Below are 25,264 nucleotides of genomic sequence, written 5' to 3' on the forward strand. Positions count from 1 at the left end.
CCTTGACAGGGGTCACGGGCGTACTGCTGGCTTGAGCGAGCATGCAACCAAGGCGTCGCGTTTGGTTTATTACGAAAAAAATTAATATAAAATAATTCACAAAGCGTATTGATAAATCCCACAGTGAAAACCTATAAATACTAATAAACTATCGAATAAAATAAGTTTTGTGTTTATAGTTTTACGATAATATAAACAATTCAAATAAAAAAGACTATTTTTCAAAAAATAAATCTATCGAGATTTTTTTTCGTAATCGTGTTTTCGAAACAGCGATAATTTAGATAAAAAAATGAAGATAAACATGTCAAAAAATTAGAACCGTAGTATTTGTAGAAGTATTTTAAGTAGATTTTTAAAAATGTTACTTTTTAGGACTATAGCGCCTTAAAATAACTATGTTGTTTTTTTGTTTTCCATTATTGTCCATTGTAAACATAATTAGTATTTCATTTATGGAACTGTTTTGTCTTCTAATTTATGTATATTTGTGACCTTACTATTGCAAGGACTGTTTTGTTCCTGAATAAATAAATAAATAAAAAATATTATCACTTTCCAAGACTATTCATGTACGCTGTCTTGATTTAATTTGAATTGAGCTAAATATTGTCCATCCTTTGAAATAAAACTATACCTTAGAAAAAATAATAGCTTATTATTATTTTAGCTTACGACGTAATTTATCGGTAATATACCTTATCAACCCTGATTACATCATTTCAAGTTTTCATTAACTCATCGATATGTTTATTCATTTTAGTACAACACTAGGTATTTTGACAGAAGTCAAATCTATGGTTACAGAGTTCCTATTACTTCAAGTTTTTATATGTTATTTTTGCAATTTAGGAAAAAGTTCTGAGAGTTAATATGAGATTAGCGTAACTGTATTAAGTTTGAAATTGATGTAAATAAATTTGTGGGTAAGTCTTTTCGTGATTGTGAATTTAGGCCTATCATAGAACAGGAAATAAGTGTGTGTATTACATATTTAATAGATAAATGTATGAGTTTGGCGACATCGGTTTCCATACTAAAATGACATGATAGTTTACCTCGCTTCGCTCAAATATACGCCGCAGCGAAGCGGTACGACGAGCGATTGCGGCATCTTAGTTTATTTTTGGTCTACCTACCTATCAATTCTGCTTAATAGAAATTTCAATCTTTAGTTAATGCTAGAGTTAAATAATTGAGATTTTGTTTGACTTCTAATAATCATAATTAAGCGAACATGACGATGAACTAATTGGTTGTAAGCCATTGAGTTTAACATCAATAAAAAAATAAAACAAGCACTATAAATTTATACTTAGTGTAATTTTATTAACAAAATGTAATCAGTGAAATAAATAACATCATATATTTAAAGAAATATTAATTTGTACATTATTTTATACTTTTAATAGATAGATCAAAAATTAATTCGAAAAACATAGAACAACAATGCACCTCAAAGAGTTAAGCTTTAAAGTTTTCAAAATAAATATAATACATTTTAACAAGAAACATTTACAGAGTCAGTCGGCGCGAAAGTGCTCCGAGCGCTCGCAACACAAATATTAGAACCAACAAATGTCTTGTAAAGTGAATCACAGTATGAGTAACGTTGTTACCGAAGGCCCTCCAGGTAGGCGCGATGTAGCTAAGGCGTTATTTAGAATATTTTTAACAATAAAATATTATAATATCACTTTAAGTACAATTATCATAATGGTGCACAAAACACATTCTATTTAGAGTGAATTTCAGTAATTTATAGAATTGCGAGTAAATTTCCTAATAATTGCAGAATAAAGTTTCAATATTTGGATTAAATTTGTCTATTTAGAATAATATTAATTGATACACAATCCGTTAACTGTTTACAACACTAAATATGCTCTGGGTTAAGATGACAATGGCAGTTTTGTGTTGACCTGTGTCTGAAAATACAACTCTCTAAGCTATAAAATTATTGTAATAAGTTACCGTTTTTCTAGATCATGTAAATAGTTCTAAAAAAATAACCATAAAAATAGAGATATATACTATTAAAATTTTAAAGGAACTTTTTATAGTTAAAACACCAACTTTAAAAACATATCTTCTTAACCCATCGGCATATTTAACGGAAACTTTAATATTACAATGTTAACAAGTATTATATTATAAATAGTTTAATAATTTCTATATTACAACACTACAGTTGAAGCTTTAATTTTACGTCAACCATATTGACAGCATAATCTAGGTTTACGTAGTATATAATAACTATATAAATACATTTCTCTATATTATATTGATAGATTCAATTAAACGACACCAATCACAGAATATCATACAGCTATTATAAACGATCAGTACAATAGTCGCTACACTGTGCGACCGGAATGAGAATCGATCAGCCGACGCGCTGTCGCACAACACTTGGCACTTTTTGAGTATTCATTTACGCTATTACGATAATTATTAATAAACACATACCCGCAGACGTGCGTGCGTGCGCGCGCGACCTCGCACGAACGCAGGCACGCCCGCGTGCGCGGAAATATTCAAGACTACAAACTAGAGGAGGCACATGCTCAGGTAGACGAAAACGAGTTCGAAAAATATAGAAATAATAAATACAAAACTAGCCTATATCTTTACACGCGCACCATTGCTACCACTCGGTCCCGACAAAACAATATGGCGGAGACCAAGGCGGGCTTACACTTATCCACATACAATACTATTTACTTAACTATTTACAGTCTAATATCATTGGTGGCCGCCGTGAGCAGCGGCCCGTGGTTCCGCCGCCACGCGCCGCCCTCCAGACCCTCAGCCTCGCTGCTCGAGTACTGCAGCGGGCCGCCACAGTCCCGCGGGCTGTCCTCTGGCCGCGCCGCCGCGCCATCCTCCACGTCCCGGTCCTCGCCGGAGTTCTGCACAAAGGCGCGGCATTGCACCTCGTCCTGAGCGCCGTACCGATGCAGCGTGAGAAATTTCATGGCCACTATAGAGGAGTTGATGGGCCGCGGTATGCTGACCGTGGTGGCCGAGCGCTCGATGCGTCTCGTGTGGGAGTCCGTCGTGAGATCCAGCGACTGTCCACGGTTGTACAGACGCGACTGGCCGAAGCGAGGCGTCAAACGACCGATAAGATTGTCTTTCTCTTCCTTTCGCCCACTCTTGCCGCTCTGGCCATCTTCAGATTTCGATTGGGCCGTTTTCGGATCTGGCTTCGGCTTCTTTTTAAGAAAAAGCGTTAACCTCTCCGAGAGCGGCCTCGATGATCCTGACGCTACGTCATGTACGTTTGACGTTGAATTGGAAGTTTTAAGAGGCTTAATGGACTTCGGTTGAGTTTTGATAGGATTGGATTTTCTCTGTAAACTTATTCTAGAAAACACACCATACTCCTCTTTATCTTTCCTATCCTTCCCACATTTTACTTCGATGGGTTCGTCCGGAATATCGTCCTCACACACCTTGAGGACGCAATACGTATCCCTTTGTAATTCATCTAGTAAGCTGTCATCGTTTGAGACCGTATCAGTTTTGCTAAGAGGTCGCTCCTGCCTCCGGGACGATTCAAAGCTTAGTTCGGAATGAGTCGCTTCGGGCAGACTATTCAAAGAGTTGGATAAGTTACATTGAATCGCCGGATCTTCAGATTTTCTAACTTCAGTTTCAGCTGGTTTGGGCTGTAGTCTGACACGAGCGGTGTTGCCCCGGGGCGGGACAGCGGGCGGCACGTCATCTTCCGGCTGCGCATGGCTCATGAAATTGGCCATTAGTTCGTACTCTTTGCATCGAGCTTCGTAATCGGGTCGTCTGGGAGCGAGGTCCGGTTTCGGTCGCCGCACGGGGGGTTTCCTGTCGACGTCGATGTATTCACAGAGCGGGGTCGCGGGCGACGTGAGGGTGGGTCTGGAAGGCGAGAGTCGCGCGGGTTTTGGAGGCCTGGCGGGCTTCTCGTTGGAAGCGTCGCTGTCTTCAGAAGGTTCGTGTTTTATACACGACATGGTGAGGTACCCGCTGCCTGTAGACTTGTTAGATTTTCCGGAGGATCTCTCGTCACCTTGCCGGGCTAGTTTGAGAGACTCTGAGCTAGAACATATGTCTATGGAAGGTTGGAGAGGCAACGCTTTGCCGTCCAGATCGATGGTAGGCGAGACGTTGCCGCGCCACGAGCGCCATAGAAAAGATCCGCTGTCTACGTTCGTGGCGGCACCAGCTAAGTGCAAATAATTGTCGTCACCGATGGGCGCTTGTCTGCAAATACAACAAATTATTCATTAAAGGCTTGCCAAATTCATTGATTACCAAATTCCCATATAACATAAAGAAATGATACTTTTTTTCAGAACCTATCCAAAGTTATTACCAAGTTACAGGATTGATATTCAAAGAAGATAAATTTGCTCTAAATTTGCACAAATTTAAAGTAACGATAAAGGATAAAAGGATACGTAAAGACTTAGCTATTTGATATCAAGAGAGCATGAATATCATAATAATAATATACTATTGGGCACTACATTAGTGTCTTATACGTACAAAGATTTTATTATATAAGAAGGGGCAAATGGGCATGAGGCTCACGGAATGAGGAGTGGTGAGGCAACCGCCAATGGACATCCGCAACAACAGGTGTCAAGAGTTGTATTGCCAGCCGTAAGGTACCTAAGTCGTATCGGTTCTGGAAAACAGCAGCCGATTAAGTGATTCCACAATGATTCGAGCCGCTCTTCGTTGTATGTGGTCAAATGGACGACGCTAGTACTGGGGAGCCCAGAGGTGACAACAGTACTCCATGTGAGGCCGAATTTGCGCCTACGGCATATAGTTGCAGGCTTTGGCTTATAGTGAAGTACAGTAAGTAAGTAAGTAAGATCTTTATTTGTTGACTAGGGTAATACATTATAGATACATTATTTAAATACATTTTAGCTCTCCAAGTCTCGCCTTACTGAGTACACCAAGCTTTTTCGAGGCCAGTGTGGCCTTGTCCAAGTGACCACGGAATTGAACGTACTTAAATTACACGTACCAGTATCTTCCACTGATTTGAAATTTAAGTATGTTACAGGTAGCGATATAGTAAAAATCTTTAAATTAATTAACCTAAAAAATACAAAAGACCTATGGGGCCATTCGACTAATTTTGTAAAATACATACTTGACATTATAGCACCCGAATTAGCAATAATATTTAATGAATGCATAGATGAGGGTGTGTTCCCTGACCTCATGAAATACAGCAAAGTTATACCTTTGTTTAAATCGGACAGTTCTTTTGACCCTGCTTATTTCAGACCTATTTCAGTGCTGCCTGTTTTTAGTAAAATTTTTGAAAAACTTTTGCTTCAACAGCTACAAATGCATTTTTGTAAATTAATGAACATAAATCAGTTTGGTTTCACTAGGGGCTTATCAACAATTAATGCGGGTACTAGACTCATTGAGCACATCTTTGACGCCTGGGAAGAGTCACAGGATGCATTGGGCATTTTTTGTGATTTGTCAAAAGCATTTGACTGCGTCCACCATGAAACTTTACTCCTAAAACTAAAACATTATGGAGTGAAAAATAGAGCCCTAAATCTGTTAAAATCATATTGAAGCGAAAGAGTTCAGATAGTCGATGTAAATGGCAAACGGTCTTCGGGTAAACCTGTGGGAATAGGTGTTCCACAGGGTTCTTTTCTCGGTCCTTTCTTGTTTCTTATATATATTAACGATCTACCGTTTGTGGTAGATGATAGCCATGAGATTGTATTGTTTGCTGATGATACTTCACTTATTTTTAAAGTGAAGCGACGTGTAGATATTGATGACGAGGTAAACAATGCACTCTCAAAGATAGTGCGTTGGTTTGAGACGAATAATCTGCACTTAAACAGTAAAAAAACAAAGTGTTTACGGTTCATTACACCAAACACAGCGGAGGTACAAACCAACGTACTTTTAAATGACCAGAGATTGGAACTTGTGGACACTACGGTCTTCTTGGGTATCACGTTAGATAAAAAGCTTCAGTGGGGTCCACATATTACCCATCTAGCAGATAGACTTAGCTCTGCGGCATATGCAGTTAGAAAGATTAGAGAGTACACAAATGTTGCGACCGCTAGATTAGTGTACTTTAGTTATTTTCACAGCATCTTAATAGTGATTTTCATTATTATAACACTAGAAATAAGGGATTGCTTGTAACTAATTCTAGTATGCTTCATAAGATACATAATAGCTTTAAGGGTAAATGTATACACTTCTACAATAAAGTCCCAGCCACTGTTCAGGCATTATCTATAAATAAATTTAAATGTTTTATAAAAAAAATGGCTCTGTCGTAAATCCTATTACTCCACTGCTGAATATCTAAATCATCGGACAGCCTGGGACTAGATTGTGATTATTTTATAGCGATAGAAATGACTGTACAATATTGTATATTTTTATTGAAAAGAGCGCAAAAAAAAAAGAATGCTGGGAGAGTTTCTTGCGCCGCTTCTTCTCTCTCAGAGCGCCATTTGTTTCCGAAGCGGTAGTAGTATCTAGTAGCATAAGAAATGACATCAAAAAGAATTCTAAAGGAATCAATTTTGAGAAAATAAATGCCTTTTATGCCTTTTAACGTCGCTCGTTATATCGACGGCAAGTATGCCGATACAATATGTGGCACTAGCGCTTGCGGGTTTTAAGTCGTACCATGCACCGTTGATGACATTGCCTTCATGCTCCGGTCGACCAAAGTATTAAAAGAAAGTCAGAATACCAGGTTTGATATAAAAAAATATTTAAGTTTTTTTTTTATCGCCGTTATAGAGATAGTATATTGATATAACTTACTTGCTCCCGTATTTAGTTTCCCGGGCCAGCGATCTCCTGTGGATGCAATGCCGGTGCTCCAAGTCAAACATGACCTTCTGCATCTCGCGCAGCGTTACCGCTTCAGCCTCGCGTTCCTCGGGACTCGTGTCATCTGGAAGTTGTTACTTATTTATTTTTTGTCGTGCTTCATGCTGTGCAAGGCCTGAAACTGGTTTAAAATTATCATTTATTTAAGGTGTAGTATATGTGACTTCCCATTAAACTTAAATTAACGTCAGATAAAAGCTAGTTTTGAAAGTCAACATACTCATAGTAATGTATGTGAGTGAAAGAGAAGGAAGCATTATGTCATCTCTAAATGATTTAAACCATAGAATTAGAATATAATATTCGATTAGGAGTGACCAAATTTGAGTTTTCAATGTGTGCTATAGCTTAGTGGTTTAGTATTAAAATACTATGGAGGGTAGAGGCAAGGAGAATCATCTATGTATATGAAAAAGTGTCCGTCAAAATGCATTAAATTAGGGTGGCGCCACAGTAGCATTAGGGTAAATCTTGAAAGAAGCGCCAAATATAAAATAACACACTCTAGCAGCATTTTTCCGTATAATAATTCTTTAAGGTTATATTTATAACATTATTTTGTACAACATAAGTTGTTGAAATTTTCAATAAGTAACTACTTTAGTCGACAATAATGTTCAATTTTTTAACTCGGCATACTTCAATTCGTTTACCATTGCTACATTCACCATACATCAGCGCCATTGTGGAAGGTTTTTGAACTGTTGTTTTCAGCATAAATTGCACTTTTTCAACTTTTCTCCCATAAGAAATGATTGCCTCTACGCTCCATATAAAATACTAAGGGGCTAATGCTAATCGTGACTGACTGTTACAACTTGTCAACCAAGATCGCTAACAACACATTCGCTTTAATTCTCTCTCTTGCATAATTGTATCTGTTACAGATTTCCTATCTCTCGAATGCTTTGTTCGGCTATCTGCTAGTATAATATTGTAATTTAATGATTAAACTGAAAAAGTTGTCTAGCATGTTGCGCTAAATTATACTCAACCTCCAACTGTTGGTTTGAATGGGAATAAAACGTTTTATGGAACGGTGCAACACGAATTTTTAATATCTTCTCTTATCATCTGATTACGTTTGAATCGACAGTTCAAAGGAATCAAATCGGTAGCGAAAATGTTTGCTCGACATACTATATTACTAGCACGCATTACAAGCGTGTGGAACCTGTAATAAATAGTGGTTTATCCCATACCTTTTATATTTTATTATATCCACGTTTACGGTATAACCGCATTTATGGTCTTACAATAAATTTTTACGTTGTTTCACATTCTCTAAGCTACCGACTGTTACAGATAAGTATTTAAACTCAATTAACGAACTAATGAATTATTATAAATTATTATCATTAATGATATCAGTAAGTATATTCATTACTAGTAAAAAAAATTTTAACAAAAAAACAACCGCCTTCAAAAACACTGTTCCAAAACAATAGATATATTGTGCACAAAAAAGTATAAAAATAATTGGATATTTTTATACAATCTAATTAATTAATCTTATTCTAGTTACGATTATTATAATTTTTGGAATCGGTGTCCTTCCACTGCAACCCGCTCTCGTCTCTCGCCTCCTCACGACTCAAGCACATGTCACCTATAACTATGTATATAGTAACAAACCTATCTTCTATGACACCGACTCCAAAATTTACATTAATCGTAACCGTAAAATACGTAATTATTTTTATACTTTATAGTGCACATTGTTTTGGAATAGTGTTTTTGGAGGCGGTTGTTTTTTTGTTAAAAAAAAATATTTTATGATTTTTAGTGAATTCGAAGTACACCCACTAACAATTTGTCTAAATATGTGTAAATATACTAAATTTTTCAATGCAGCAATGAACGTAAGTACTTTGCAATTTGATTACAGACAGTGTTCCGTTACTTTGTCATGGAGTCCGTAATCAGAACCTAACCAAACTCAGTTTTCCAAAAAAAAAAAAAGAATCATCGAAATTGGTTGGCGCGATATTGAATTATTCGTAAATTTATCATCCACTTTGCTATACGTACATGTATAGCAAAATTTTAGACTTTTATGGTTTCTCATGGATTCCACTGTCAGATCTGGACCAAATTAAAATGGGACCACTCGGGAAGCACCAGCTTTCAAATAAAAAAAGAATTATCAAAATCTGTTCACCCAGTCGAAAGTTGAGGTAACAAACATAAAAAAAATACCGACGAATTGGGAACCTCCTCCTTTTTTGAAGTCGGTTAAAAATAAAAAAAACACATTTTGCTTGGGTAAATCAATCACACAAAGTGGCAAGACATCGTATTGACAAGTGTCATACAGACAGTTCGCCATTTCATCGCTATTGTCGTGTCGCTCACATCTATAGCGTTGTTTCTCTCGAAAATAGTTTCAAGAACAGCATCGCAACTCATCGCAATCATTATTACGCATATTTCTAAACCTAGTGAAACAGAGACTTAAATAGTCAGGAGATGAAGCTGACCCCACTAATTTTAGACCCATATACTAGCAACCTTTAGCAATAATTTCGAAAAAAATATTTTAATGTAACTAATTAATCATTTTTACAATAATAACCTCATGCATATTAAACAATATGGTTTTACTCATGGTCTTTCAACCACAGATGCAAGTATTGAGTCGATAAGAAATATTTTGGATGCTTGGGAGGATTCAAGTGATACTTTAGGAGTGTTTTGTGATTTATCCAAGACATTTGACTACGTCGATCATGAACTTTACTTAAAAAAAATACCACTGTGGGGTTAGAGATGTTTCTCTAGATTTAATAAAATCGTATTTGTGTAGTAGGATTAATGTAATAGTAGACATTAATGGAAAAAGATCAATTGGCTCTATCATATTAATGGGTGTACCACAGGGCTCAATCTTGGGTCCTTTTTTGTTCCTGGTTTAAGTCAATGATTTACCATATTTTGATGATATTATATTATACTGTTTGCTGACGATGTATCTTTGTTATTTATAATAAAACGCCAGCAAAAAAAAACTGCCGGGTTGACGACGACATTACTGAAGTAGTAAATTAGTTTAATGTTAATAATGGTCATCCGGTCCTACGCAGTAAGCCGGCCATCTGGGAGCCGGTCTAAACTCCTCGACATAATTAACTAACACTCCTCGTAACATATGTGTTCGAATCTGAATGATAACTTAGTTTAAAACGAAAGGAACACAAAATGTGTTAGGTTTACACTTCCAAATATAAAGCACCAACCAACACCTATAAAAATTAATAATGACAAACATGATGTAGTATAAACGACAACATTCCTAGGACTCAGACTTCTTCCTCATATAAAAAACTTATGTAATCGACTAAGCTCTGCAGTATTTGCGATAAAAAAAAATAGGCAGCTGATAGATGATGAAATGGTTAGACTTGTATATTTTAGCTACATTCGTAGTGTCATATCCTACGGAATTATACTGTGGAGTAGGACCGCAGATATTGACAACATATTTGTACTGCAGAAAAGGGCAATTCGAGTAGTCTATAAAAATTTGTTCAAGGGATTCATTGAGAGAAAAGTTTAGTGAAATTAATATTATGACAGCACACTGCCATTACATCGAGAACCTTCTATACGCTCTAAACATATTAGAAAATTTAAAAGTGATGTACGTTATATCAATACTCGAAACAAACATAAACTCGCAATTCCATCTACTAGGCTCCGTAAAATTGCTAAATCTTTTAAAGTGGATTGTGTTATATTTTATAATAAACTCTCAAATGATATTGAAATATTACCTATTAAAAAATTTAAATGTATCGTAAAAAATAAATTAACATCTAACGCCTATAATGTGAAACATTATTTGAATGATAAAGATAGTTGAGATAAATGTTTCCAAATTTTGTTAATGAATATTGTTAAGTATACTCATTTGAACATTATTGTAACTTTTGTACTTCATTCTGACTTGCACTAAATAACTTAAAAAGTTTTACAGTGAATAAAGATTTTTTTTAACTTGAATTTTGATGTCGTATTCTTAGGCCAACCACGTGAGCCAGCTATCGCGGGAAGAGTATATTATAATTGGTTAAGGCGACCGACCCGTGGGCGTGCGGTGCAGCCTGGCGTCCACCAGCGCGGCGTGCGCCACGAGCAGCGCGTGCAGCCGCTGCAGGTCGCGCGCGGGGTCCAGGCGCAGAGTATTATTAACATATGATCACCGACCCTGCGTGCGGTGCAGCCTGGCGTCCACCAGCGCGGCGTGCGCCACGAGCAGCGCGTGCAGCCGCTGCAGGTCGCGCGCGGGGTCCAGCCGCAGAGTATTATTAACATATGATCACCGACCCTGCGTGCGGTGCAGCCTGGCGTCCACCAGCGCGGCGTGCGCCACGAGCAGCGCGTGCAGCCGCTGCAGGTCGCGCGCGGGGTCCAGCCGCAGAGTATTATTAACATATGATCACCGACCCTGCGTGCGGTGCAGCCTGGCGTCCACCAGCGCGGCGTGCGCCACGAGCAGCGCGTGCAGCCGCTGCAGGTCGCGCGCGGGGTCCAGCCGCAGAGTATTATTAACATATGATCACCGACCCTGCGTGCGGTGCAGCCTGGCGTCCACCAGCGCGGCGTGCGCCACGAGCAGCGCGTGCAGCCGCTGCAGGTCGCGCGCGGGGTCCAGCCGCAGAGTATTATTAACATATGATCACCGACCCTGCGTGCGGTGCAGCCTGGCGTCCACCAGCGCGGCGTGCGCCACGAGCAGCGCGTGCAGCCGCTGCAGGTCGCGCGCGGGGTCCAGCCGCAGAGTATTATTAACATATGATCACCGACCCTGCGTGCGGTGCAGCCTGGCGTCCACCAGCGCGGCGTGCGCCACGAGCAGCGCGTGCAGCCGCTGCAGGTCGCGCGCGGGGTCCAGCCGCAGAGTATTATTAACATATGATCACCGACCCTGCGTGCGGTGCAGCCTGGCGTCCACCAGCGCGGCGTGCGCCACGAGAGGCGCGTGCAGCCGCTGCAGGTCGCGCGCGGGGTCCAGCCGCAGAGTATTATTAACATATGATCACCGACCCTGCGTGCGGTGCAGCCTGGCGTCCACCAGCGCGGCGTGCGCCACGAGCAGCGCGTGCAGCCGCTGCAGGTCGCGCGCGGGGTCCAGCCGCAGAGTATTATTAACATATGATCACCGACCCTGCGTGCGGTGCAGCCTGGCGTCCACCAGCGCGGCGTGCGCCACGAGCAGCGCGTGCAGCCGCTGCAGGTCGCGCGCGGGGTCCAGGCGCAGCGCCAGCGCCGCCGCGCCGCGCACCAGGTAGCGCTGCACGCCCTCGCCGCAGCCCGCCGCCACGCCCGCCTCGCGCTCGCCCGGCAGCGCGCCGCCGCCGCAGCCCTCCGCCGCCGGCTCGCTGCGACCGCAACTGTCACCACATCACATGACAAGAGTAATAAATTGCTTCAATGGGAGAATATAATGTACGTCAGAAACTAGACGCACAATTTAGTTAACCAAGTCTTTGGAATAATATAGATATCATTTCTAAGGTATTAGATGTAACTAAAACTGAATTATCATTTTATTTATTTATTTATAGGACAACCAGTAGTTGTTACATTCTAATACGCTTAAAATATATCAAATGTTAACAAATAATGATTTGAATGTACAACAAATTCAGGTGTCACAACATGCAAATTTTATAAATTCAAAATGGCCCCCGCGCAAAATTATAGTTCGAACCAAATGTATATATTTATTTATTTATTTTTACAAGGAAACATAACAAACACATCACGAGAATTGAACAATATAGGAAGAGCTACAAAATATAAATATAGATGCGTCCTAACACATGTTTCACATATACAATAATAACAAAGTACATACAGTCACAAACGCAAACATTCATAGAAAACAATTAATTTGAAAATGCACATTGATACAAACAATTTATTTAAAGTTGGGACAACGATAACAATGATTTTAATTTAAATTTTAAACTGTGTCTGAAAACAGCAGAGGAGCACGAAAATATGTCGATGTCAAGAAAGCAATTGTTATAAGATTTACACATCCTGTGTAATGGGGCGCGAAACCCAATGTTTGTTCTTGGGGACGATAGTTGAGAATTTGTCTGTCATAGTGCGACGCTGACATAGCTGAAGAAAGTTATATTCAAGCAACAAATCATTATAGTGGGCACGGTTTCCTTTTACACGATAATTTAATGTGTGCCAGAACTTTTTTGAACAGTCGCGACTCTTTTTTCGTGGATTAAGTAAAAAGGATTCCATATTGGACTTGCATATACTAGTTGGGGCCGCACGAGGGACTTATATAGATATGTGTAGGTACACTTGTCCTTAATTGCTTGGATACACGTGATATGAAGCCTAGCATGCGAAGAGAATTATTTAAAATATGGTCAATATGGGTGCCGAGGGTTAGCGTGCGGTCTAAATGAACACCCAGATCTTTGATAGTAGAAACTGGCGTCAGCTGTTGATTGCCCAGCTTAAAATGAGTCGTGATAATATATTTATTTCTGGTGAACACTATATGTTAATACTTTCTATATGCCTGGTATAATTTGCAGTATGCGTCAAGTCTGTTAAGGTCCTCCTGAATAAGGACAGCGTCAGATGGACAAGTAACTTTACTTTTTGTACAGCTTTAAATCGTCGGCGTAAAGTAAATAATGACAATGTGTAAAGCACTGAGATATATCATTGATAAAAATAGTGAAAAGCAAGGGTCCAAGAATAGAGCCCTGCGGTACACCGGATGTCACAAGAACTGGAGAGGAACCATATCTATTGACAATTACCGACTGAATGTGGTCCCGCAGATGGGCCGCGAACCACCTCAGGATTATCAGGATCAGGATACCTTTAATGCCGTTGAAAGATAACTTCTGTAAGAGTAATACATGATCAACCTTGTCGAAAGCCTTCTGGAAGTCTGTGTGTATAGTGTCTATTTGTGTGTTACAATCTAAGCCGGTGAAAATGTAGTTGGTAAATAAATACAAGAATATTGGTGAGAGTTTATTTGCCGGCAACAAAACCGTGTTGTTGATCAATAATAACATTTTTTAAGCTGGAGAGGTCATGACGGTGCAATAGTCTTTCCAGTACTTTGGGAATTGTAGAGAGGATAGAAATGTGACGATAGTTTTTTATGTCATTTCTTGCTCCAGATTTAAAGATGGGTGTAATGTAGGCCGATTTCCAGAATCTAGGGAAACAGCCTGTTGACAGGCACTTGTTAAAAATAATTTCTAGTGTCACACAAATTGACTCGTGTGTGTGTTTAAGAAATATTGAAGTAATATTATCTGGACCAGGGCCTTTATTGCGGTCGAGTGTACGCAGTTCTCTACTTATTTCCGTCTGTGAAATGCATACATGACTAATTTAGAACATGCGAGTCATTGATGCTCATTCGTTCATCATGCAGTGTTCCAGTGCAGTTGGTGAATCATCGTCATTGATTCACCAACTGCACAGGAATCAGAGAGAACCTCGTTTGCTGAAGGCTCAAAAGCTGATTGAAAGTACTGAGAAAACATTTCAACAATGGCGTTTGGGTCGCTAGACAAAGTATTTCCGTACTTCATGATATGTGGATATCCTGAGTTAGATTGCTTTAGCGATGAAGTATATTTCCAAAAGTGTTTAATGTTGCTTTTCCAAGATTCCCTGTGTTCAATACAATCAATATACCGATTATGACATATCTTAAGAAGCATTTTAACTCGCGCTCTTAACAGAGAAAACTCTCAATAATTACGAGGATTTTTATAGGTTTTCCAACGACCCCACAGTTTTTGTTTTCGTTTGAAAGTGCGTATTAACGCTCTACTGAACCAAATGGGGTATTTATGTGATTTAGAATTTATCAAGGGAACATAAGTATCAACGATATTGTTTATTTCCCTGTAAAACACACAGCCTCGTCGCATGGAAGTGGTGACAAGAGTGACTTCCATTCAACCTGTTCTACTACAGTATTTAAAGTTTGATAGACTGCCTTAAAGAAATTTCTTTTGCGAGTATGGATATGGGGCATTGGATTTAATTTCTATGTATCGCAAAATATTTTCAAGGCAGGTTGATGGGGAACAACCTTCAGCAAGGGGTCAATAGAGGATTCGGTAGAATTTTGAAGGGTGGTCAGGACTAAGACCAAAATCCTTCTGTAATAGCAGATTCAGATAACAGAGCGTCAGGACCGGATGTCCAGTTAAGCAGAGGTAAGTTAAAATCAAATATCGTGAAGTCTATGAAAATACGAGCTATATGCTGTGGAGGGAGTAGAAGGCGGAAAATAGTATGCATTTAACAAAAGATCTGACAAAGAAGGTAAATGAATATATATTTCCTCTAAATCTAGTGCTTCAAATTCAGGTAACCATATGGCCTTAATAGAGTTCTTAACTAGTACTAAGATCCCACCACCCCCTTTTTACCGGATATTGAAAGATTTGTATCACGCCTAAATATTGAATAATTGCCCGTGCAGATCTTTCCATCAAAATAAGACTCTAACAACCAGGTCTCCACCAATACAATAATATCGTACCTGGTCAATGCAATATTATATCTTAATTCGTCGAGTTTACTTTTCATGGCACCACAGTTTTGGTAGAAAATGGATACATCGTTGTGTGGCTCACATTATCCATAATCAAATACAAAAATAGAAGATAAATCTCAATAATAAAAATCTTCGTGCCCCCAACAGCAATGATCAAATAAAAGAAAGAAATAAAACAAAAAAAAACGTGATAATAACAAAGACTGGAGAAAAGTAATAGTTTTAACTAGTCATACTATTTTACCCAAATCGTTTCCGGATCGCAGTTGTATACTTGTACTTTTGAATCGCCCGTTTTCATGACAAAGATATAATTGTTTTGTACCCACACAAATTTGTAGCCCACACACTTTTGCGATCTGTCGAGCTTTGCTGAATATAATTTTATTTTTCAAAGTCAGGTGTTCAACGATAAAAAAACGGGACCCACTGCCAGGAGTCACAGATACACAAAATAATTGTTCAGACGTCAGCGATCGCCACGCACGCGCTGCAGCAATCAACTCATCTCGCTTTCGCCGAGTTGTCAGCTGCAAGATGATATTTGTCCGTAGCCAATCCGGGAGCAATACGGTGAACACTCCTTGTCGCTATCTTTCAGATCGACACAACAATTTCAAGCCAATCGAAATTTGAGCGAGATTTTTACCTTTCTTTTCTGGTATATTTTGTATCTCATCATTGCAACTCCTAGAGGCTTGATCCAGATCGACAAATTTTGAGGTCAATGTTTCCAGCTGAGTGCGCAGTGTGGCATTCTCCTCTGACAAATTGGTAGGCGAGGATTCAATACTGGCCATCCGATCTTCCGCTTGCGAAAGTCTGTCTACAAAGAGACTCATACGCGATTCGAGAGCGATTATATCGTCGCTAAGCTTTCGCGTCCCTTCCGAAATGGCCGCGTTTAGGTCGTCTCGCCACTGTTGCCTCATGTCTGCGAGTTTTGTATCCATGTAGTTGGTCAGGATCTCTGTATAGACATTTAATGAGGATGCAAAGCCTGATTTAGGCGACATGGATAGAAAAGGCGCAGCATTCTTTTTAATCGTACATGCCGAGCACTTCCACTTTTTTTTATTCATAGGAAGCCATCTTTTAAAATCAGGTTCTGACAAATCAGCGCAGAAGAAATGCAGCACCGTGAGACAAGATATATACATTTGATAACTTCATTATCCGAAATATTTTTAGAACATTTGCCACAATCTTAATCATGTATTTTATTTATTCAAATAAATAAATAAAAACAAAAATAAAAGAAAAATAAAAAGCGACTACGCTACACATGTATCTATAGACCACGAGGAGACCGATTGCACCACAGCGACTTTCATGTAAATGGCGAATATTAAATATAGTTCTTTCAGTTTAGATAATAAAGTTAGGTAGGTATTTAAAGCAAAGAATGATGTAATGCAAGTCACGTACACACTCTCTACACGGCACTGTTCGAACACAAATTCACGTTTTGGTAATGAAAATATAGACTAAGTGTGTTTCCTTAAACGAATTGCACTTCCAGTATCAACTTTCACACTAACACACTTTTGGATTAATTTAGGAGAAAAGTATATCTAAGTCGGCAACAACAAAACACGATTTTGATGTTAAATTTTCACTTTAATCTTCACTCAACGTGGAGAATAATAAATTCCCGGCATAGAACTTCTACTAATGCAGCCCGATAAGTACTTTAAACAGTGTTATTTTAGGGATAGCTATTTATTATTTATTTTTCTGTGAGGACGCAATGTTTACGTTGCCACTACCAACTGAACATTTATGAATATCAAAATATCTTACCATTTATTTCAAAAAGTAGCTAGAAACTTTTGATGTGAAACATTTATGTTGGGGAGGGTAAACGTGATTGTTACTAAAAATATATAGTTACTAATATATACCACAGCTAGCTAAGATCAAATTCTAAATCATTTATTTTTATTTATTTTAAAATCCAAGACTGTCAAGGATTTCTGGATGCGAATGAATTCAAACTCATTTATGAAGTACACAATAATGCCTGCGTCACAAAAAAATTATAAGCCACTAAAATTGACACTCAAGACGATAGTTACTTTTATGACAATAAGGGACAGAACTAGCAGGACGTTCAACTAATAGTATTTAATACGCCCAGCTCCTTACAAAGCAGTGCCGCTCAGGATTCACCTTTAAGATAAGATGAATTCTTATTTATCCAGTAATTTCACTAGCTACGGCACCCTTCAGATTGAAAAACAATAATGCGTACATATTATTTATTATTAGCCTTATTTTTATTTAGCCTTCTCGTAGAGAGTTTAAAGTTCAAATTTCCTCGTGATCCTAAATCATGTTCAAAATAATTATGAACTTAATATTGACTTATTATATTTTAACTAATATACAAATTATATAAAAATTACTTTTTTTAGACGCTCATGTGACGTTTATCATAAAAATTTAATAAATGTTGACATTTTCTCATTAAGTATTAGTTTATTTAAATGAAAAGAAAGTGAAGTGATATTTGTTTAAGATGTTTTATTTTCTTTTTATTAGATGCTTGATGTAGGTGTAACAATGTAACTGTTCGTACGTAAGTAAATCTTTATGAAAATATATTTAGCGACCGTCTTTTTCTTGGTAATTTTAAGTTTATGTTTTTTATGTAACTTTAAGTTTGTTTGTGAATAATCTAAATTTTATTAAAATTTGTAAAAAACTGTTTCATTTCTAGAAATAAATAATTTGCTGCTTCACGGCAGAAAAAGGCACCGTTGTGGTACTCATAAACTAGCCGGAATCCCGTGCAAAGAAAGAAGCCTCCCAGTTGCAAATGCCCTTAAACGCATCTTACGACACGCTCGGGCCTGGGAGCAGTAGGCACTGTAGATGTACGCACCAGGTCCAGCGCGTGCCGCAGTAGTAGGCGCGGTGCGGCGCGGCCACGGGCGCGCGGCGACACAGCGCGCTCAGCAGGCGCACCCACTCGGCGCGCTCCACGCAGTTGGCGGCCTGCACGAACAGCACGCGCTCGCGGTGCACTGCAACGGAACGAGCGGTCACTATCGTACACTACACGCTATCACCCCGCGCAATACCCACACGTCACACTGAAAATGTTTACTAAATTAAAAACGGCTTAATGTACAAACTTGCCAATACTTTTATTGTTTTTCAAAGGAATCTCCATTCCTCTGTACACATCGTCGCATTCGATGGAACCACTGGCCCATTCATCCTCAGGGGACTCTCCTGTGGCATTTTTGTACGCTTTCACCGCATCTTCAGGGCTCGTAAAGTGAATACCTCGAATTTTATTTTTAATTCTTGAGCTTAAATAAAAGTCGCAGGGCGCCAGGTCAGAACTGTATGGTGGATGACTCTTTATCTCGACACGTGCCATAGTAAAATACTAAACAGTCCGTTTTGCGGTGTGTACTGTAGCATTGTCGTTGTGAAGGAGGATCCTGCTTCGAGGGCGCTGCTGTCGAATTGTTTTAAGACAACAGGCAAACAGCGATTGACATACCAGTCTGCAGTAACTGTTCCTCCATTTTCTACACAACAGTCGCGAAATTACTTTACCGACTAAAGAATTATCAGGCAATCATCTCTTTTCCTTGATTCCTTCCTTTCTTTACCTTAGTTGGCCGATGTTCGAAAGGAAACACCCACTGAGCTGATTGTTTTTTGATTTCGGGTTCGTAGCAATATATCCAGATTTCATCACCTGTGACGATTTCAAACACAGCATTTGAGTTACCGCCGTTGAACTTATCTAGCGAAGGTGTTTCTCAATTTTTTTTCAATTTCAACAGATTCAATTACAGACTTATTAGCTACAGAGTTTATTAATGTTGCGAGGGGAAGTATTACTCCATACAGGACACGCATATGTAATGCATGGTCGAACCAGTGTCTGATAAATTCTAAGTTTCATACGGCTGCTTAGTTGACTGCGTCTATTAAGTACAGGAGATAAGGCATTGAGTGATTTTATACCTTTTATATGGGGATTTGTAAGATTTACGTTCCAATTGATTTTGTTAGCCAGAAAGGTACCCAAGTATTTTACAGAGGGACTCCACGGTACCTGAAAGTCACCAATTTTCAGTTTACGTCTTTACAAAGTTTACGAGTGAAACCGATGGCTTCAGTTTTAGATCCATTTATCTTCAGCTTCCAGGTTCTAAAGTAATCTAAGAGTTGATCTATGGCAAGTTGTAATCTGCTTATGATCAAATCCATATCCTCAGATGACGTAAAACATGCAGTGTCATCGGCATAACATGCTATACTTGTCAGCCTCTGAACGGGTATATCATTGAGGAACATGATAAAGCAGTAGGGGCCTAAAATAGAACCTTGTGGGACGCCCGCAGTAACAGGAAATGGTCGGGATGAATAATTTTTTATTTGTACTTTAAAATACGATCAGATAGGTATGATTGAATCATTTTAGTTAGTGAAATTGGTAGTCCGAAAGAAAGGAGTTTGTGGAGAAGACCTTTATGCCAGACTGTGTCAAATGCCTTCTCAATATCTAAGAGAAACATTTCGGTGGATCGTTATAGGTTGAGATTATTTGACACCAACTCTAGCAAGCTGCTGGACTGTGGAGTGACCTTGGCGAAACCCAAATTGCTCATCAATCAGGTATTTGTCAGTTGATCGTAGCAGGCGAGAGTACAGAATCTTTTCAAATAATTTACCAAGGCAGGGCAACAGGCTGATCAGTCGATATGATCCTGGGTTTGTCCGATCTTTACCTGCCTTATCCATAAGGCTATCACTTTTGTAGATTTCCAAGGAGATGGAAAATGGCTGAGTGTCAAACATGAATTATTTTTTTTTGTTAAAAATACAATCGCCTTACGGGGAAGGTTCTTGATCAGAATGTTGGAGACCTCATCAGCACCAGAGGCCTTTCGCAGTTTTAAGCTAGCAATACCTTTAACGACTTCATTTGGTCGGACAAGGAAAATGGATTCAATTTGAGTTTCCTTTTCTAAGCTAGTCAGTGAGCAATCGATACGCTCGTCATGGTTGCTGGGCCATTGACTTGTCAGCAGCTTATTATTAAAGAATGCCCTACCCAATAGGTTGCATTGTTTTTGGATCGTTTTAGTTACTAGGCCGTTCTCCAAGTGTAACGCAGGTATAGGGTTTGTCGAGTTAGAACGCAAACCTTTGACTAGTCGCTAAATATCAGAGCTGGGATTGTCCACCCTCTTTAGTTTTAAATCCCATTCGTAGTCATTGTATATGGTTATTGCTTATTATTTTAACCAGTAAGTTTGTTTCAAGTAGCGAGTACCTACGAAGACGGTTTTTATGTTTTATCTCATAAAACATAAAAACCGTCTTCCGTTTAATGCGACTAGGCAGAGAAAGAGAGCTCCAAGGTGTCAATGATGAAAAGGGGACAGATAAATCTCTTGCTTGTAACAGGGACTTCTGAAACTTGCTAATAGCTTCATCTATTTCAAGAGAAGATTTAAAAGTCTGTGATGATAAATATGTATTTGAATTAAGGTGATTTCTGTATTTGGTCCAATCAGCTTTTGCAAAATGTAGTTTTCTTATTTGGATGCGTTGAAGTTTCGTAGTGAATTTAGCAAGCACTGGAAAATGGTTTGAGGATAGTGCCGCCACTGTTGTTATGTTCTCTAACGGGTAAAAGTTTTTGGCAAGTCTTGCGGCGGTCGGGAGTAGATGGTTTAAAAAATAAGAGTAATTCCCACGACTTCAAGATGACGGGTTTGGGGCGGGCAAACCAAGTTATGGGGCAAGTCGGCTCGTATTAGAATAGCGACACCCTGGCCGGTATTGTCGGTACGTTTATCTGCTCGGTAGCAAATATACCCAGGAATATCAAGGGTAAGACGTTTACTAAGTTTTGTTTCACAGAGTGCAATGATATCAGCATTCGATTTACTTACCGCAAGATCCACTAGTTGTCCAAGGTGCGTCAAAAATAGGATGACCTTATCCATGAAGCTGTGGCATTTTCTAAATTATTTTTTTACTGTTTAAATAGTGGATAGAATTTCCATTCTCAACAGTTTCAACATCTTGTATATTATTATGTTGTGTAGTGCCATTATCCGATGAACACTTCAAATGATTTTCCCCAGAGGATGTAGAGGGGTGAGCTTCAATTCGGGTTTCGATTGCTGTGGCTTCAGTTTGTTTCGCGAATTGCGTATTAACCATTGGGATCGCAGATGAATTATTTGGGGGATATTTCATGTTTGCGTTTGTTTTATTTGCTCTTGTGATTTGAGCCCAGGTATTTTGATTGGTCAATTTATCTTCGCCATGTGCCTTCGAGGTAGTAACTTTACGTAGGCTCTCCCGCTTCGTTTCGATTTGCTCTAGGTATTTTAGACGTTCTATACATTGTGCGTAATTTGCCGGATGCTCTTCTTTGCAGTTGCAACATCCAGCTGGTTTATCGCGATCTTTCTTCGAGCATTCCCAAGTTGGATGGTGTAGCGCGCATTTATCGTGGTGATTTGTTGCAATGGCTGGAGGTGTGACCAAAACCCTGGCATCTAAAACACTGTGTTCCCACTTTTTTATTGGGCTTGAACCTCAATCCCACAATTTGACAGATATTTTATTTGTTTAAATTTAGACATGTTTGTCCCAATTGGTAACTGTACTAAGATTAGAATACATTCAGTAGGAAAATGTGTTTTTGAAGCTGCCACTTTGGCTCCATTGAAACCTAACGCATCAAGCTCATCAGGTATGTTGTCGTGCGCAAATTTTGGTAGGCCCTTGACTGCATTTTAGTAGTGAGCTGCAGATTGTTCGCCAACATCTATTGGCAAGCTTTTAAAGCTGTTGTTCACTGGTAGGCTTGCATCTTTTACAGTTTCTTTGGGATTTGGGATAAATTTTTTAGGCTTGTTCCATCGTCCAGGAGACACAGGGTCTTCCAGAGGTTTTTTGCTTGACGAACTGGAGTTTGACGTAGTTGTTGTTGCCGATTTTAAGTTTTTTCCCATGTTGGATTAAGGTGAACTATCGATAACTTATCGATAACACCTTAGCCCAGCTCTAGTTGTACTTGACCGGCTTAGGAACAGTCAACAGTGAGCAGTTTAAACGAGCGATCGGAACGACAGCCGAACGCTGAGTGTGAAGGTGTATCTAGTCGTCTTTTAAAGTATGGGGAATCCATCAGGTACAAATTTCCTGACGTCTAAATGTTCGTGTAATAATTTTTTGAACTCATTGGTATCTGCTGATTGGTAAATCTTATATATTCCTCTATCATGCATCGCACAGCACTGATGTTATCTATTAGTCGCTGTTAAAGGACATCCTTCACGCGGATCATCATTCAGATTGCTACGTCCACGCTTAAACTCGTTAAACCAAACGTGAATAGTGGCAAGAGATGGGGCTTCATTAAGAAATGCTAATTGCGGCCTATCACTGCATTGATGAAAAATTTTCTCGCGTTAGATTAATTTTCATGTGTGATAAGAATTTTAGATTTGCCGCCAATTGACAAAAACAAATGACAATTGAATGCAATATACTACATAAGGGTACCAAAGAGTTGTAAAATTGAAATTGTAAGAAAGTATGAATGAGCAATGTTAGTAAGCGGCAAGCGGCAAGCGGCCAGTGTGTAGTAGTGTTGTAGTAGCGCCCACCTATCTGGAAGATGTTGCCGGCGTCGAGCGGCGCGCCGGCGGGCGGACAGTCCACGCAGCACACGGCCAGCACGCCGGCCAGTGTTATACATTGTCAGTGTGACCCACCTATCTGGAAGATGTTGCCGGCGTCGAGCGGCGCGCCGGCGGGCGGACAGTCCACGCAGCACACGGCCAGCACGCCGGCCAGTGTTATACATTGTCAGTGTGACCCACCTATCTGGAAGATGTTGCCGGCGTCGAGCGGCGCGCCGGCGGGCGGACAGTCCACGCAGCACACGGCCAGCACGCCGGCCAGTGTTATACATTGTCAGTGTGACCCACCTATCTGGAAGATGTTGCCGGCGTCGAGCGGCGCGCCGGCGGGCGGACAGTCCACGCAGCACACGGCCAGCACGCCGGCCAGTGTTATACATTGTCAGTGTGACCCACCTATCTGGAAGATGTTGCCGGCGTCGAGCGGCGCGCCGGCGGGCGGACAGTCCACGCAGCACACGGCCAGCACGCCGGCCAGTGTTATACATTGTCAGTGTGACCCACCTATCTGGAAGATGTTGCCGGCGTCGAGCGGCGCGCCGGCGGGCGGACAGTCCACGCAGCACACGGCCAGCACGCCGGCCAGTGTTATACATTGTCAGTGTGACCCACCTATCTGGAAGATGTTGCCGGCGTCGAGCGGCGCGCCGGCGGGCGGACAGTCCACGCAGCACACGGCCAGCACGCCGGCCAGTGTTATACATTGTCAGTGTGACCCACCTATCTGGAAGATGTTGCCGGCGTCGAGCGGCGCGCCGGCGGGCGGACAGTCCACGCAGCACACGGCCAGCACGCCGGCCAGTGTTATACATTGTCAGTGTGACCCACCTATCTGGAAGATGTTGCCGGCGTCGAGCGGCGCGCCGGCGGGCGGACAGTCCACGCAGCACACGGCCAGCACGCCGGCCAGTGTTATACATTGTCAGTGTGACCCACCTATCTGGAAGATGTTGCCGGCGTCGAGCGGCGCGCCGGCGGGCGGACAGTCCACGCAGCACACGGCCAGCACGCCGGCCAGTGTTATACATTGTCAGTGTGACCCACCTATCTGGAAGATGTTGCCGGCGTCGAGCGGCGCGCCGGCGGGCGGACAGTCCACGCAGCACACGGCCAGCACGCCGGCCAGTGTTATACATTGTCAGTGTGACCCACCTATCTGGAAGATGTTGCCGGCGTCGAGCGGCGCGCCGGCGGGCGGACAGTCCACGCAGCACACGGCCAGCACGCCGGCCAGTGTTATACATTGTCAGTGTGACCCACCTATCTGGAAGATGTTGCCGGCGTCGAGCGGCGCGCCGGCGGGCGGACAGTCCACGCAGCACACGGCCAGCACGCCGGCCAGTGTTATACATTGTCAGTGTGACCCACCTATCTGGAAGATGTTGCCGGCGTCGAGCGGCGCGCCGGCGGGCGGACAGTCCACGCAGCACACGGCCAGCACGCCGGCCAGCGGCAGGCGGGTGGCCGCCCCGCGCGCGCCGCACCGCGACCACCACAGCTCCGAGCTGGAACAGACCGTTGTACGTGAGGAGCAGACTCCTACAAGACTATCTTCTACCGCATTTGTCAGAGGGGTGTTTCGAAGAGCTGTTTCACCTGATTCCTGCCACCGAATTCCACCTTAGCCCGACAAGCCCCGAATTAGGATATCATCCCCACCATCTGGATGTGTTCCGTGAAAACCACAATGCGGTTTTCGAGGAACTCTCTTCCGCGTCCAACAAAGCTGTGGTGATCGGCATCCTCGTGCGGTGTTTCCGGGACGATCCGACATAGGTACCTTCGAACAGAGCGCGTCCGGCTTCCTCGACGGCCGGCCTGCGATTCGTCCGGTGTTGCGAGAAAATGTGGGCGACGGTGTCCATTTAACATCAGGCGACCCGTCCGCTCATTTTTCCTCTTCTTACATTAAAAAAATACAAGTTAAAATACATGATAATTTTTTGTACAGTTAAAATTAGGGGTATTTCTTATACCATGGAGCCGCTTTTAATATTACAAAACCCACCTCGTAAGTCTGAAATGCCTTCGTTTGGAGAGGGGATACGCGGGACGAACCCACCTCCGCCGGGGAGATCCCGGACCCATTCGAACACCCTCG

General features: G+C 41.0%; 1 protein-coding gene across 1 annotated transcript; it reads right to left on the minus strand.

Annotated features, from left to right (window-relative positions):
- Nucleotides 1–1,304: 1,304 nt before the first annotated feature.
- On the minus strand, nucleotides 1,305–23,317 carry LOC126971300 (uncharacterized; the record flags this gene model as incomplete). The annotated part of the gene is made up of 5 exons (XM_050817523.1): nucleotides 1,305–4,245; nucleotides 6,826–6,958; nucleotides 12,061–12,287; nucleotides 18,354–18,495; nucleotides 23,236–23,317. Coding segments are annotated over 5 exons (2,097 nt in total), but the record flags the coding sequence as incomplete, so codon positions are not given.
- Between the last annotated feature and the right edge of the window lie 1,947 nt (nucleotides 23,318–25,264).

This window comes from Leptidea sinapis, chromosome 23 (genome assembly GCF_905404315.1).
Source record: "Leptidea sinapis chromosome 23, ilLepSina1.1, whole genome shotgun sequence".
Classification (NCBI taxonomy): Eukaryota; Metazoa; Arthropoda; class Insecta; order Lepidoptera; family Pieridae; genus Leptidea; species Leptidea sinapis.